A 14,707-nucleotide genomic window follows, 5' to 3' on the forward strand; every position below is an offset into this window, starting at 1 on the left:
TTTAAGATAACGTCAATTTTTAGATGAACGGGCTAAAATTATACGGTTTTTTTATGTGCAGCCCCTTAATTGCACCGAATGCTTTCAGGCCGGGACTCATCACCATCACCAGATGAAGATGTAGTGCAAAAAATAATTCTCCCTAAAATGCAGCCGGTGTTAACTCCGTCATGCCGTCACTCTCGCATTTAGGCATTCTGACATTCTGGCATTCCGGCATTCTGGCAATCCGGCATTTCGGAATTCTTGCATTCTGGCATTCTGGCACTCGTGGCTGCCTGAAGACGCCGCTTGGTGCAAAGGAACTTTCAGCTCATTAACTTAAAAACTTGCGGGCTCTCGAGCTGGATCTTAGGATTTGCCTGAATGCAGAACATGCATGACAAAGCCGGCCCCGAGATGAGCCGCGTCGGGCTGCTCCGTTCTGCTGTGCAGAGCACTCCAGCAAAAAATACCGCAGCATTTTTAATTTACTACAGAAATTACAAGCGAACTGCGAGCGCTGCGTGAGAAAAAGTATTTTTCTTAAAAGCACAAGGAGAAAAACATGGCAAATGGGGGCTCTGGGCGGGGGGAGATGGAAATATAAATAAATAAAGCGAGGTCGAATGCAGCAGCACTCTCGTTCGTCCCGTTCTCAAACAGTTCGCCCAGCCGGCCCAGTCAGTCAAGTCACTTTGTCATTCCGAGTGGAGCGGCAGCATCAACAGCATCCTGCATCCGGCAGCCCGAGTCCTGAGTCCTGAGTCCCGAGTCCTGCATCCCGCAGCCTGCATCACATCCAGCGCCACATCCACACTCACATTTGCATGGCACATCAGGAGTCGAAGGAGGCGGTCTGCAGGATGTGCCACTGGTTGTGGATCTGCTCTGCCGTTTTTGCCGCCGCCCGAGCTCTTCACTCCCATTTTTTCCTCGCCGGCGACGGGGCTCTTGTTGGTTTTATGCTGGCAGCGTGTATATTTAATTAAAACAGGATTAATCTAGCAGAAACAATACTTCACTAAATGCAGCAGCAGGAGCCGGAGCTGCCTGTGGTCCACGGACTCCAGCTTTAGCTCCATTTCCAGTTTCGGCTTCAGCTCCAGCCTGCGGCTTGGCTAACAGACTCGTTGGCTTGCCTGGCAGTCGGCAGCCGGATTGGGATTGGGGGAGAACTGGCGGGGGGAGCCGTCGGAACCGGAGGCGGGTTATGCGGGAGTGGGTGTGGGTGTGGGTGAGGGCGTGGGGAATGCAGGTGGAAGGGGTGGATGAGGTGGCTGAGGAGGGGCGGGCTGACCTGGCTGCCAGATTCGTCCGAGCTTAACGCAAACAATGGCGTTAACTGCTCATGCTCAGCCTCACTCACTCACAGACACACTGGGGGAAAAACAAGGAGAAAAACATAAGGATCATATTTAATATTCAAGGAATGCTTCCAATTTGATCTGAACTTTTTGGTTTCTTATATTCCATCAGAAAGTAATGGTACCCATTAAGCCATTATCAGTAGTTATTGTAAATTTGATTTATTATTAAAAAGGGATGTTTTTATTTACCTTTAAATAAATAATATATATATGATATTTTGATGTCTGTGATAAGTGCTAAAAAATAAAGTATTTATCCTTCTAAAGCCTTCGAAAATTGATCAATAATATTAAGGCCTTTAATAATATACATTTATTATTTGCTTATTTGCGTTGTAAATCCAATAATAGATATGCAAATCTGTAAAAGTTTAAGCTATATGAAAATTGTGTGTTTTCTTTAAAACTTTTCATAAAGATTTAAATTTAATTGGCTTAAGCGAACTAGAGCACTATTTCGCTCAGTGCACCCACCCACTCGCCAGCTTTAATGCACTGGGCCCCAAAAAGTATGCTACGCTTTTGATACGTTATGCAGATCCTTGGCAGAGCGCCGCCGACAGCTTAGCAGCGCGCCTTCAATCATTCAACTTCAGCTCCGGCTTCTGCCGGGCTCTGCCGCCACTCGCTCCGCGTACGGCTCCTCCGACTTGACTCGGCGTTGCCAATCAAGGAAATTGCGTGCTCACATGTTAAACGGGTCGGATGAGGGGTGCCAAAACAGGACAAATGGGTGGGTGGGAAAGAAAAACAGCAGCGGCAAACAGAGGCGAAACGCTTTTCGGCCATTACTATCGACTTTAATTAATATTTACCCCATGCCAGGGCTTTCAGCGGCGACTATTAGCCGGGGCAAACAGTTTTAACAGCTTTTGCGGATGTTTTGACTTCTAGTCCATCGGGCCACATCAAAAACTTGACTCGTCGAGCGCAAGTCAAACGGAGGGCAAATAAACAAAATATATGCCAAAGCGCCGGCAAATTCCATGGCTGCCCAAATATTATTTCATTTTTAATATTTTCTCTGACCAAAGCCAAGGAAAACAAGTTGCTGGAGATTGAAATCCAAGAGCCGAAAACTACGAACCAAGAACCGAAGAGCCTAGAACCAGAGCCAGAACAAGAGCCCGGCTGAACCTGGCAAAATCCACACCAGGAAGTGCTATACACAGGCAATGCCAACAGGCAACAACAGCGGCAACAACTACAACAGCTACAACAACGGCAACATGAGTCGAAATTGTAGTTGTACAAACACGTCAGCTTTTAAATTACTTGGCCTAAAGGTAAATTGAGCGGAAGTTAAAATGTTGGAAAAACAGCACGAAAAAAGCAAAACCAAAAACACGGCGCGCTGGTCGGTGGGTGGTTCGGTGGGTGGCCTCCCAGTGGGTGGTGTAACGGAATACAGTGCCAGTTAAGGGGGGTGAAAGGGGGTGGCTACGGAGGAGCGGTGTCCATAACAACAGCAACAAGAGCTCGGAGTTCGTGGAGTGAAAAAGGCGGCGCACGGCAAATTTGCCGGGAGTAAACGCAAGAATAATAACAACCGAAAGCAAGTTTTTCGGCTCAAGTTGTTGTTTTGCCGTTTTCAGCTCCCGTACTGGCTGTTCTATTCGACTGCTATGAAATTCAGTGGCATACAGAACGTAATTTCAACTAAACGAACCGACAAACAAAAACAAACAGAACAAACGAACGAAGCAGCAGCGAAATATTATTTTAGCTGGCTTGCATCCTTCCTGCAGCCTTGCGGCGGCCAACAGGAGATTCCTGTTCCACGGCGAGCTGCACCTATACCTCCTCAACCATACACATTCATATGCCGGCGGGATAAGTTGGCGAAATTGTGCAATAATAAAATATTTGCAATGTACTCGAAGCGCGGCGGCTGCATGGCAGTGGCACTGGCAGTGGCAGAACGCCAGCGACAGCGACAGCGGGCTGGCAACTGCATTTTCATAAAGTGCAGCTCATAATAAAGCCGCGGGTGGATGTGCCTGGGCATGTGGATCTGGTCGGGACCAGGGGCTGGCGGCTGGGGATGGGCCCTACACCCCTTCGGGGTCCAAATAAAAAGCACAAATAAATGTGAGCAGCAGCCAGCGGGAGCCGCGGCAGCAACAAGCCGAACCAAAACAAACAACAATGGCAGGACCGTCGAGCAGGAAGGCCAAAACAAAGGCAAAAAATGGCCAAAACAATACAAAAGGCGATGCAAAAAATATAATAAAGCCCGCGAAAATATTTGCAGCGGGCATTGAGAAATGTTGCGCAATAAAAATTGCATTTTTATGCTGATGTTTGAATTTCGCATGCAAATGAAAAACGAACAGTGCCAACCGAAAAATAACACTCGCGACTCCTTTGCCCCACGGAAGGCTCGACCACTGGGTTACCCGATACCGCGGCCAGGACTCAACACTATCTAATTCGTGGGAAAACGACTAAAAATACTGTCAATATGCTTATCTCCATGTTTTCACCGCAATCATAATGTCACAACTATCTCACTTTTGCAATCGCAGCTGTCAGTCGTGATATGTCTACCGTAGATGGATTAAATTATGTCATTTTGACAGGGAACATATTTTATGACTTGCAAATGACTTCTTTTTTGGGGTTTACTATTTTAAATTTGTTCTAATTGTTTTAGAATTGTGTACAAAAATTAAGATTAGCATGGGGAACCGTCAGTCTTGACAGGTCTATCGCAATTAAATAGAAATAACTAAAAAATAAATCATGTGACTAGAATATAGATTCATTTTGAAGATTTCGTTCGTTTATTTTATAAGGATTGTATACAAAATTAGACCTGGCAAATTGGTTTTTCCCAATTTCATATAAATTCAAATTTGCCAAGGAAAAATTAAAAATCTAAATACCAAATGACTAACACGTGCTTTCGTTCTTTTTTATGTTAGAATTGGCATAAATGATAGTAGTAGCTGTTAGGGGAAACAACCATGCAAATATAGGGATATTTATTTTATAACCTTATTTGTACTAAATGATATATTAAAAATTACAACTGTTCTAACAAATCTAAACAAATATTTTACAATGTAACATCTAAAATAGTGCAACTCGTATTTATTAAACTAAAAGGAATAATAAAATGTAAAATAAAAATGTTTCATACTTATGTCTGGCAAATAGTTGTTGTGCTGGGCAAATAAGCTCTTTTGATACGAGAGGATATAAAAACTTGATCCATTTGAAGTATTTTCTTCAGCGTGCGGCCATCAAACGTGAATGCCACCGAGCTCAATTGCAGTTTTGCGGGCAAATGGAGTGGATTTAATATGCCTTTGATACCCTCTGTCTGCCGTGTTGCATAGACAACAAAATGGTCTGGAAATAAAAGAGGGAGCTGCAAGTGGGCTAGGAATCTCGGGGCAGGAAGTGGCGCTACCGCTGCCGTGGCCCGCCGCCTTTCTCCCCTCCCCGCCCAGGGCTTCTCGGATTTTCCCGCTTTTCCCCCGGATTTTCCCCGGCTTTTGCCCCCAGCCTTCGCTCCTGCTTTCTCTCCCGCTTTCTCCCCACTTACCCGCCGGCTTAGCTGAGACTTTGCGCCCACGCTCCACGTGTTTATGACTTTGAATTGCAACTTCATCCGCCGTGTGGGCCGCCGAGTCCTTCGTCCTGCTGCAGTTGTTGCTGCCATCCTGCCGCCTTTGTTGTTGCCGTGTTGTTCTAGTTGTTGCCGCTATTACCGTGTGCCGTTCGCTGTCGGTGGCAATGATGGCGGCGCATAGCGCGCATTGTGACGCGAAATGGCGTCGAGTTGAATAATCCAACATGGCGTTTTGTGCCGCCAACGCCGAGAGCTCTGCACTAGTATTTGTGTTGCCCGCGCCTGTGTTTGTGTGCGCCGTTTGTGTGTTGTCTGTTTCCGGCAGCCGGATAAAAAACTTGGCGTTAAAGTGTTAATATTTTGAGTTTTGAGAGCGGACTGGCAGGACATGCAAATGCTGTACAACAACGTCTGAGAATACACACATCCATATATATGGGGGGCGGTAGTAGCGCCGAGGAGGGGTCGCCGGAGCAGCCCCATAGAGCTGTTTCAGCTGTTTCCCCTCGACGCTGACACTTGTTCAATTCAAATAGCACGCCAGAGCCCCGACATTGATGTCCTGGCACGGCATTCCGCCGCTTTTCCGCTTTTCGGGCCTAGCTCCGTCCGGAATCGCTTCGTTTTTGGTATGGAATCGCTGTGGAATCGCCGTGGCATGAAAGGCAGTGGAATGGCGTGCCCGGCGAGCCGCATTTATGTTATCTTTAATTTTTCACAGCCAAATTGGCCGTGGGAGTGCAGTTCGAATTGCCAGACAACAAGCATATTTATTTATATTGCCACGCCGCTCGACCCCAATGCGAACTGTCATGAAGTTACAGGCCAGTCGAGGCACTTCAGTTGCCACGAAATGGGAGGAGTTTCCGAGCAGGGGAGAGATCAAGTCGAAACATTCGGGCCTCGGAGGAGCGCTGTCAATTTAATGAGATTTTCTATAATAAAAGTTGAGGCACACTAATGCAGAAATCAGAAAGTAACTTACAAAGATCCCTATTGAATTTCAAATCTTGTTATATTTCACATTTAAAAAAGGCTTACAAAATAATATTTATTTAATATAAAGTATTTATGTTTTATGACTAATAATTGCAAATGATTATTAGCATTGAGGTGGATACGATTTTGGATACGATTGAAGTCTTATTTTCGTTAAACATTAACAATCTGGCAACTCAAATATTTATTTCTTTTTTAAGCCTTTAAAGCCTAAAACTACTAATAAACTTCAATTAAAAAATTGTTGAATTAAACTTTCAAATTTAAAATAACTAAAGCAAATAGGGTGGAAGGCATTTAATTAAATGTGAAATGAATACTTTGTTATCAGTACAATTTAAGCGAAAACACAAGTAATTTATTGAAGTATTAAGGAAAGAGATTGCCAAAGTAAAATAGTTTATTTTCACTTTAATTAATTCAATAATAAAGATAAATAGTTTAAAACATAACATAACAATATAAACCTGAAAAATAGAAGTATAGAAATGTAATACATATGCTGACAAATCCACTTTAAATCTTCATCTGCGTCGGTTTGCCAATATTGAATCTAAATGCAGCCAGAATACCACCCCGGAGGTGTGTAAATTTGACTTATGCCATTCAGTGGCCTAATTCAATGCCGCGTTTCTCTCTCGGCTTGGCTGGGAACCAATGTTTGGCCAGCGCCCATTTGATGGGCACCGAGGGCGCACGGAGGAGCGCTCCCAACTGATGTCTTGGCCAATTAATCAGGCGGGCAATGCATTTCGTGGTCAGCTTGCCCGAGTGCCGCCAATTAGACCGCTGCGGTAAGTGCTCGCTTAGCTGGAAAGCGCCGGCAAAATGGAAATGTTCATACCTGAACACTGAATGACAAATAAGGCGGCATCACCATCGCAATCATCATCATCATCGTGTTTGGCGCCCAATTAAATAGTGCCTTTTCTTTGTCGGTTTATCGCTGATTGGCCGGTGTAAATTTCAGTTTTACTTAAAAATTAATTATCAGCGGGCTGGGATCGGCTTGTTGATTTTGCCAGGCGGACCTGGACGGACGCTCGGTCGTGTCACATTAAGCATACGCAGTGTGTGCGCAGCGCATAACTGCCGGCAAGCCAAGCAATCAAGCGAACTGCCACTAAAGCCCCGCATCCTCCGCCAAATCCCTCCCAGGCAGCCGACAAACCAATTCCCGAGTCCGGCAAACAACTTGCAACTGCAAACTGGACAGGGGGAAAAAGCAGAAAGGCAGAAAAACAGCTCGCGAATTGTCAGGCTGGCGTTTAAAACCAGTTCGCATCAATTTAAGCGGACATATGCTTAACTTTACTTGCGGTGATTTTTCAACTTGGCCCGCAGAGTTGCAGTTGCAGGTAGTTACCTGAATGGCACGGCTCCCCCCACCAGCCGCTCCCGCGGACTGGAGTGCTTTGCACATTGACAGCGTTAATTAACTTTTAATTTAATTTCGCGTAAATGAGTTTTTACTGTCAGCGCGCGTTGCTTTATTTAAGCTGACAAAAAACGCAATTTGCAATGCAAGAGTTTTTCGAAGGGGGACCAGGCGATCGAGCGAGCATGCTTTTAAGCGCGGTTTTCAAATGTGGCTGTGATGTCGTCAGCCAGTGTCAATTTATGCCGCCAAAGTGAAAATCCAAACTGAAAGATTTATGCAGGCACTGGCACACACCACGCACACACGGGCACACACTGTGCCGTAGATTTTATTTATATTTTTTCGCTGGCAAATGTGATTTATACGAAAAATCTCAGCAACAACACACACACTCGCGTGAAATATTTTGCAGCGTTTGAGCTTTTTAAATTCAATTTCCAGTCGGAGTGAGAGTCGCAGATGGAGGGCGAGACTCGGTTTCGGATTCGGATTCAGGTTCAGATTCGGATTCGGATGCGGATGCGGATTCAGATGCCGATGGCGATGTCGATGGGATGTCGCGGCCAGCCGTTGCATAAATAAGCGCTTTAGACCACTGTGCGAAACGGGGGTGCGGAACTGCAGCCGGAGCTGGAGAAGTGCAGATTCGGTGGCACAGAAGGTGTGTGTTTTATTAATTGCCAGCGCCAATGCCGCAGTCGCCGCAGCAGCCGCGGCCAGGAGAAATATGCGAGCAATGCACGCATGCGGTTCCCTCAGTTTTCCCCCCATTTTCCTACACTTTCCCCCGCTTTTTTCCCGCCAACCGCCCAGCCATGCCGAGTGGCCGGTCGCACGTTATATCGTTAATGAAAACTGATTCTAGTGTCATTAACGTGCGAGCTCTCCAGACCGATTCGAGTGCAACGCGAGCAGTATCTCGCGGCGTCCTTGGGGCATGGCTGCCACCTCGCCACCAGGACATGCCCCGGCTCCTGCTGCTCCTCCTGCTGCTCCTCCTGCTGCTCCTCCCCATTGCCAGCGGGCATGACGAGTCATTTAAACTGATGCGTCGCCAACTGAGTGAGCAACTGATTGCGTCCTGCCACTCCACTGTCTGCAGTCCACAGTCCACAGTCCACGGCCCGCAGTCCACTGTCCCCTTCCGATCCCCATCGCCATCTGCATATCCCCTTCCCCTCGGCATTGTCCTCCTCGTTACTGAACCCGCTGACGACTTAATGACAGTCATACAAAATACGACAACGGTGCGAAAATTGCAAGGCTTGCCATCAACGCTGCAACGCTGCTCCCGATGATTACCTTTTAATGCAAATATAAAAAATGAAAGAACAACATAAAGCGATTGCCGGCGAGGAGTCGAGGCAAAAATGCTCTTGTTGTGAGCCTGGGAAATTAGTGGGAACTTGAGATGCTTGGGTGTGCCTTGAAGATCTTATGAGCTTTAAACAATCGCAGGAGAATTTAAATGATGCCCCTTAAAAAGGCCTAAAGGGTAAAGGATAATTCAAGCCATATTTTATTTATTTTCTTCAGGTACGTTGTTTGAATACAATAAAAAATTGCAATGTAACTAATGTTATTCAAACTGTTACTGCATTTTATTCTATGTCTTTATGTATAGCTTATGAAGAGCTATTTAAGAGTAGGATAATTAATTTTAAGTAATAATACAACTTAAGTATGTTGAAGATATCCAAAAATCATATACAATATGTTTATAAATTTAAAATAAAATATGTATCATTTAATAAAGTGCAAAAAGTTATCTAATAAGTTGGTTAACAATTTCAAGCAATAAAATCACATCACAATAAAATACAAAATATGTGCAATATAAGCTTAAATAAAAATCAAAAAAACTAAAACATGTTTATGGAATGATAATTCTAAGGGACAGAACTCTATTGACATGCTTTATTTTAAGAAAAGTTTACAATAAACCAATGTAATCAAAAATGTGTATAATATTCTCCTCAAATTTAATTGGAACGTTGAGTGATTTTGTTGTTCAAGCACCTTAAAAAGTGTTTAGCCCACCATAATTAGAAATGTTTCGTGGGCTACATGCGTTACAGACATGCCTGCCTTCCGAGCATGAGTGATTCAATAATTGTTTTGATTCCTGCCGTTCGATTCGATTGACAAGTGCAAGCCGCCTGCCTGCGTCGGACACGCCCCCAATAAGCAGGGTATAATCCAGAGCGCTGGCAGGAGCAAAAACAAAGGCAGCCGTCCGACAAGCTGACAAAAAATCCAAAAGCAGAAAACAAGTGAAACAGAGCGGCCCGAAGGGGAATCGCGGCGTCGGGGATCTGGACAGAGCTTCGCTGCCATGGCATGGCATGTGTAAATGACGCTTAAAATTGAAAAATTAAATGAGAAATTATTATGTGTGGCAGCGGGGAGGAAGGGCGGCCAGGGGCGGGAGGATTCCGCGACTCAGGGCATCCTGGATGCCCGGGCCCTGGCCCGGTGGGACATGTGCGTTAATGGGCGAGTGTGAGACGGCGCAGTGTCATTAAATTAATTTGTCAAATATGTATAAAATAATAAATTACCTTTTTGTCAGTTACTCGTTTATTAATTTGTACATGGCAACAACTTTTCGGCGCTGTGCGAAAAAAGGAGCAAGTGGTGGAAAAAACACGGGACGCGCCAGTGTCCAGAAGTCAACTAGCATAAAAAATTATGATGTGTAAAAAGTAAACACACGCGCGGCGGCGGCAGAAAAACCCGTGTGGAAAATGGGCGGAAAAGCGGCGAGTGCGATGACGAAGGTGGAGAAATTGGACAAATTGCCTGGCTGCTCATCGTGTATCGTTTAATAGGAGCGACCAACACGACCCACCGATATGTGCGGTGCACACACACAGTCACAGGTTTTCGGGGCATTTTTATTGCACAGCTCCGCTGGCCGAAAGTTGAATGATTTATGATTTATTCAATGCACCGGCCAAAACGATGACAACGAGCCAAACGAAGCGGCTTGTGTGACTGGCTGTCCGACTGTTAAATTATTTTTTAATGTGTCTATTAAAAAATACAACAGCTGCATCAACAACTGCTGCAACAACTAGATCAATTGCAGGACCATGTGGTGGCTGCAGGTATTCGCTATCGGGAAGCGGATCCCACCGAGTTGGGGATTTGGCGCCGGCATTAACATGGAACCAATATAAATGGCACGCCAAATTGTAGTGGATGAACAAATTTGCCGCCTCATATGCGAGAGCGGCAATAAAAACTTGTGGAGCCGGAGTCGGAGTAGGAGCCGGAGCAGGAGCAGGAGCCGGAGCCACAGCCAAATGCGATTTGGTGGGGCATTTGTTTTAAATCACCCTGGCGTGTAAGTGATGAACTGGTGTTGGTCCGGCCAGTGGTACAACAGCAAATTGAGCAGTCGGCGTGAAGCAACAAACAAACTGGGCCGTTTTCGGTTTTTTTGCGGCTCAGCTCAACTCACAAAAAAAGAAGTGGAGCATTGAACTCGCCCTCGCCAAGGGATTTCGCCCCCCAAAAAAATACATGATGAGCCATAAAACTATTGCAGTTATTTGGAGTAGATTGCACGGGCCGCGGCTGTACAGAGATACTTATGTGATAAGGCTGGCCCACACGGAATAATATTTTCGTAAGCGGCCAAAAGGCGATTGCAATTCAGGCCAAAGCTCGCTAATGCCAACTTATCCAGTTCCTATCATAAACACGGGTTTGCGAGACGGCGGTTTTCCTGCTTTCGAAGTGAGGAACACTGTAAATAAGCGGCGAACGTGGGTAACTATTTTTTATATCCACTAGTTAACCTAAGGGATGGATACCATATCATAATAAAAAATATTTCATTTTATTTAGGAAAAGCGTCGCGGCACTCTATAGCGATCATCGGGGGACATATCCACTTGGTAATAGTTATACACGACGAAGGAGAAAATAAAATAAAGTGCTAGGAAAGAACAATGATACAGAAATACATAACGAATATACTTGAGCTTTATGGAACTCACCCAAAGGTATTATTAACCACTGCAGAAAGAAAATGCCTATACCACAGAAGACTATGGAGCAGCAAACCAGGCATCGAAAAGCCTGAAAAGGGAGAAGTAGTCATTATATTTTAAAGTAAACAAAAGCCAACTGAACCTTCAAGACGCCAATCAACAGCATAAAACCAGATATTATAAAGGTTGCCCCACAAATGCATCCAACAACCAGTACGGTCACTGGCAGCTTCTCCCGTCTTACAAAGTTCATCACAAGAGCTATATATAATAAAAGAAAATTCTAAAAAATTAAGAATGTATTTCTGGCAGCAGGCCTTTTAAGTATTTTTTCAATACTTTATATTTAAGCATTTAATACTCACGAATAAAAGCGATTCCGACGACTATGTTGATGCATGCCCAAGATATGCAGGCCCTGTATTTAGTGCAAATATTAAACTTTTTCAAAATACCCAACTTCTTGCACATTGTGTTTACAAAATGAATTATTTATACCCTTTTTGACACAAAAGGAAAATGTGTAATTTTATAAGACCTTTGTTTGAGCTTAAATTAAAGAGGGTCTTGAGATGGCTGGCATAATCACAGACTAAAATCCACTTCCAATGAGTACTCACTGGCAGTTGCACCTGCTACATTGTAACGAAATTACCATACCAAAGGTGACCCCTTCGGAGACTTTGATACATTTTCCCCATCTGTGGACATGGGTAAAAGCAAGCAAATAATGTCAATCAATTACAGCATTCAACTTTCCCCATTTAGTTTTCCGTTGAAGCGTGGAAAGTGAGCACAGCGCCGCTGCGCCGCCCGAACACCCGGAACCCTTCTCGAAACCCTTCCACTGCGTCCACCTGTCCCACCTGTTAACTAATCAAATAACTGAAGCGACACGAAAATACCCAAATGTGGCCATGTCAATGGTTTCGGCCGCCGGCGCTGACAGTGTCCAAATCCAGTGCAAACAAAAGTGCAAATGAGTTCGAGAGTGCGACGCTAAAATGTTTGCCCAAGCCAAAATGTTAATGGTAATGACAGCTCCGAGAATTCGTTAACGAAGTACGGGCACGTACATACGGGGCTCCGGGAGCCCAGTACCCCATCCCAATTCCGATGCGGAATCCCGGATCTCCGTGTCTATTACAATTTCCATCAGTGTGCATCAGCGCACCCAAAGGCCAACAAATGCCATTAAAAATTGCCACGTGAAATGTTTCCAAAAGCCATCGCGCTTTGCATGGACTCACGGCCAGCGAGTCCTTCTTTCGGCCAACTAAATTAAAACATTTACGGGTAGATCTGCATGTATCCCAATTATACGCGACCGAAAATATGATAGTTAGACGGCCAGACCGAAAACCCGGACCGAGCTGAAACCGCACCAAGAAGACAGAACCGGCTAAATCCCATAATTAAGCTTGTATGCATGTCCTGGTCGACGCTGTCCTCGGCGTCCTTTTTGCGTGCATGTGATGTATTAATTTAGAGAAAACCACCGCCCACCCACTCGACCGCGCCGGGGCAAAAACAACTGCCGCACATGGTCGACAATGGCAACCGGCAACCGGCAACGGCCACAATTACACCTACAGGAAGGCAGGGAGTGCAGGACAATGGCAGTGGGGCCCGGCTTCGGGGGAGATCCGGGATTTCGGGTTGCCGGGTATCTGAGGATCTGAGCGTTTGCGAGCAGCAGCAACAGCAAAACTATTTCACAGCTAAAAATGCTGTTATGCGTTTATATTAACACGGATGTGCCGCACACACACACCTCCGGATGTCCTGACACCCACTGAACAGTGGAGTCCTGGAGCACGAGGACACGTAGGAAGGTAGCCAGCATACATTAGCAGGCACGTAGGATGCAAACTAACTGTGCCATTGGACTAGAAATAGTATCAGCGATAGGAATCATATGCGGCAGCGCCGAAAACGCAGACCAGACCCAGACCAGGACCTGCTGCTCCCCCTCCCTGTTGGCCCCACCGCCCACCAGGATACACCTCATTTATCCCGCACAGCCACCAGAACTATCTGCGGGGGCTGCCCGAGTAGAAAATGAAAATCCCGATATGCGGATATCAGAGAGCCCAAAAAGAGTACAAAAGAAAACCCAGGCTTTCAGGTAAATATTCCATAATTATAGATGCACTCGCAGATTCATTCCCTGCGGCGTTGTACAATGCGGATTTTTCATTTGTTTCTAATAAACAAAAATCGAGAGCTGAAATGCTGATATTACCAAACAGGAAATGGAATGCGAGACCTAAATTCATTTTAGTAAATCTTTAATAAATATACATAGATGCAGGCTCATGTTCTGCGACACTAAACCATTGTTTGAACAGTATAACTACCTTTGATATTTCAGAGCTTTTGGTGTAATTTTTATTTGGAACATGGAAATGAAATAAAACAAAAAAAAAGTTCATTTGGTCCAATTTATATCTCTATTATTATTTTTAAAAATAAAATGATCTGCAATATAATATTTAAACTAGCTCTATCTATGAACGTTTATACTTGCATATACTTAACAAAATACTCTTTAATTGTACTATTTAACAAAAATCATTGGTTCGATTTTATGTGATTTTAAATTCACGTGAATAAAAGAATATTTGAATTTATAAAGAAAGTATCTGTGATCCTATAATCAAGAATAATAAAATAATAATAAAATTATACATATTAAAACTATTAAAATATTATTTGAATTATAAAAATCTCTAGGAGATGTGGCACTATTAGAGCGCACCAAAAACTTCTGGAGAACCCCTCGCCATGTGCAAGTTTCGTCACACGCTAAGCAGTTGGCAAGTATTAGAGGACTGGGTTGGGTGACGCGTGGATGGGGGCCACGAACTGGGGACCGGGCACTGGGGATCGGGAGGGAATACTATGGAGAGGGCCTGGCTGAAGCCGTAGGTGGAGATGTATCCTTTGTGCCGGCATGGAGCGCTGGCAAAAGTTAGTTACGAGTGCGAACAATGATATTACGTAAAATATTTTGAAACTGCTACCGTTGTCGACCTGCTCTCAGTTTCGCTGTTGTGCTGGCTGTTTTGCTGGCCGTGTGTGCTGTGTGTGTGGCTGATACGTGGGCGTAAATGGCGAGAAGGTAACCGGGGGGGCGTGGCCGGGGAGTTTCTGCGGCCATGTGGCATGTGACAGCAAAACGCTGCTGACTCCGGCTCCACCTTTGCCGTAATTGTGTCGCACATGACCCCTTCAGTCGCCGGGATGGCACCCTTTCGGAGCTCGTGGCGAAGGACAATGAGTGGGTCTGAGTGCAATAACCACAATTTCAGATTGAGATGGAACCCATCCCCATAGCCGTCGCCACCTCATCCCCGGGCGCCTCGGCTGGCCTAAGCGTAAGCTCATTACGTTT

The 14,707-nt window shown here is 45.0% G+C and overlaps 3 protein-coding genes across 4 annotated transcripts; all 3 read right to left on the reverse strand.

The window, feature by feature from the left end:
• Nucleotides 1-522: 522 nt before the first annotated feature.
• LOC127011499 (uncharacterized) lies at nt 523-1,332 on the reverse strand. The gene is made up of 3 exons (XM_050888363.1): nt 1,326-1,332; nt 1,000-1,259; nt 523-947 (listed from the first exon to the last, which is right to left on the reverse strand). Exons 1-3 carry the CDS (start codon nt 1,330-1,332, stop codon nt 681-683), a joined length of 534 nt encoding a protein of 177 aa, XP_050744320.1. The 3' UTR covers nt 523-680.
• LOC108030972 (uncharacterized) lies at nt 1,225-5,503 on the reverse strand. Its single transcript, XM_050888665.1, is given in 5 exon segments — nt 1,225-1,359; nt 4,903-5,040; nt 5,043-5,355; nt 5,358-5,479; nt 5,482-5,503. Coding segments are annotated over 5 exon segments (606 nt in total). The 3' UTR covers nt 1,225-1,348.
• Nucleotides 5,504-11,134: 5,631 nt separating this feature from the next.
• On the reverse strand, nt 11,135-11,839 carry LOC108030973 (uncharacterized). 2 transcript variants are annotated; one of them, XM_017104173.3, is made up of 4 exons: nt 11,676-11,839; nt 11,453-11,571; nt 11,317-11,398; nt 11,135-11,255 (listed from the first exon to the last, which is right to left on the reverse strand). In XM_017104173.3, exons 1-4 carry the CDS (start codon nt 11,779-11,781, stop codon nt 11,161-11,163), a joined length of 402 nt encoding a protein of 133 aa, XP_016959662.1. In that variant the 5' UTR covers nt 11,782-11,839; the 3' UTR covers nt 11,135-11,160. The 2 variants fall into 2 exon arrangements, with proteins under 2 accessions (XP_016959662.1, XP_050744623.1); XM_050888666.1 differs by having other exon boundaries at nt 11,453-11,593; nt 11,676-11,816.
• Nucleotides 11,840-14,707: the final 2,868 nt, after the last annotated feature.

The sequence above is a fragment of the Drosophila biarmipes genome, chromosome 3R, assembly GCF_025231255.1.
Source record: "Drosophila biarmipes strain raj3 chromosome 3R, RU_DBia_V1.1, whole genome shotgun sequence".
Classification (NCBI taxonomy): Eukaryota; Metazoa; Arthropoda; class Insecta; order Diptera; family Drosophilidae; genus Drosophila; species Drosophila biarmipes.